We start from the raw sequence: 1,389 nt of genomic DNA, 5'->3' as shown, positions 1-1,389 counted from the left end.
AACTCAGAACATAAAGACAGACGAAATACAGGTAAGCATTTCGCCCAGAGTGCCGCCTTAATATTGTTAATAATATTAATACCAGTAAGGTGGTGAGCTGGCAGAAATGTTAGCGTGCTGGGCACAATACTTTGTGGTATTTCGCCTGTCTTTACGTTTTGAGTTCAAATTCCACTGAGGTCGACTTTGCCTTTCATCCTTTGGGGGTTGATAAATTAAGTACCAGTTACATCGATCTAATTGACTGGCCCCCTCCCTAAAAATTTCAGGCCTTGTGCCTAGAGTAGAAAGGACAATCAATACCTATTCCCTCAGTCTTAGAAGGATAAAGGATAAGTTAACCCAAGCACGTTGTGCGTGTTTATATGTCTGTTTATGCATGCATGTGTGTGTGTGTGTGTATGAGTGTATGTTTTTATGTGTCTGTGTGAGTCTGCTTTCAATACCTCTGGGATGCAATAATTAGCAGCTACAATAAGAGATGAGATGAAGTTGACGTAACCATCACTGCGCAGTTCAATAACTGGAATCTGGAAAACAAAGAAGCAAAAAGATATTAACTGTGGTATTAGTTCATTAATAGGATTAACATTTTCCAAACTATTAACTTCATCTTTAGAAATGGGACCAAAATTTTGATATTTACATCTAGGTAGAGAATACATATGGCCATGTGATTAAGACATTCACTTCACAACTACATTTTCTAGGCAACTTCAAGTTTTGCAGAGCCCCTAGAAGAAGCCTTACTTATCCAGAAGCCTGAAAGAGTCAGTTTCTTGTCGGGGACAAACGAAACTTGAAGTAGCACGGAACCAAGTCAAACTGATTTAAATGACATATACATACACACACTTATATATCTACACATAATATACTATATAGACGTAAGTGTATGTGGCAGATACACAAATAGACACATAATATACACACCTGAGAACCCGTAAGAATGATGGGTTTGCCAAGATTTTCACACATAAACGACAATGCTGAAGCTGTATAAGCCATAGTGTCAGTTCCATGTAGAATAACAAAACCATCAAAATTCTCATACTCTGCCTGAAATTAAAGAAAAATAATAATGGTGAGATTATCTCTATGTGATTATTTCAAGAGTTTATGTTTTTACTGTATCAGGATTACAGTGGATGATGAATCAAGATCAGACATAGAGAGGTACACGCACTGAGCATCACATTCAGATTGTTCTGCCAAATGTAATTGCTTTTTTGTTCATATTGTTTTGAATTAATTACCCATCGTTACATAATTTTGAGATTTAAGGGCAAGTATCACCAGCATGAACCCAGGCTGACAAAAACCTTAAGTGGTTTTGAGGGACAGAAACTGAAAGAAACCTATATATATATATATATATATATATATATA

General features: G+C 36.2%; 1 protein-coding gene across 1 annotated transcript in view; it reads right to left on the bottom strand.

The window, feature by feature from the left end:
• LOC106880886 (L-asparaginase) overlaps positions 1-1,389 on the bottom strand; it is a 31,509-nt gene that overhangs the window by 10,898 nt on the left and 19,222 nt on the right. Inside the window, exons 5-6 of the mRNA XM_052971506.1 lie at positions 934-1,059; positions 447-530 (exon numbers count right to left, since the gene is read on the bottom strand). Of these exons, the coding sequence (XP_052827466.1) occupies positions 447-530; positions 934-1,059 (210 nt within the window). The remainder of the gene's footprint in view (positions 1-446; positions 531-933; positions 1,060-1,389) is intronic.

This window comes from Octopus bimaculoides, chromosome 11, assembly GCF_001194135.2.
Source record: "Octopus bimaculoides isolate UCB-OBI-ISO-001 chromosome 11, ASM119413v2, whole genome shotgun sequence".
NCBI lineage: Eukaryota > Metazoa > Mollusca > Cephalopoda > Octopoda > Octopodidae > Octopus > Octopus bimaculoides.
The sequence above is the reverse complement of the archived record's forward strand: the minus strand, read 5'-3'. Positions and strand labels throughout refer to the sequence as shown.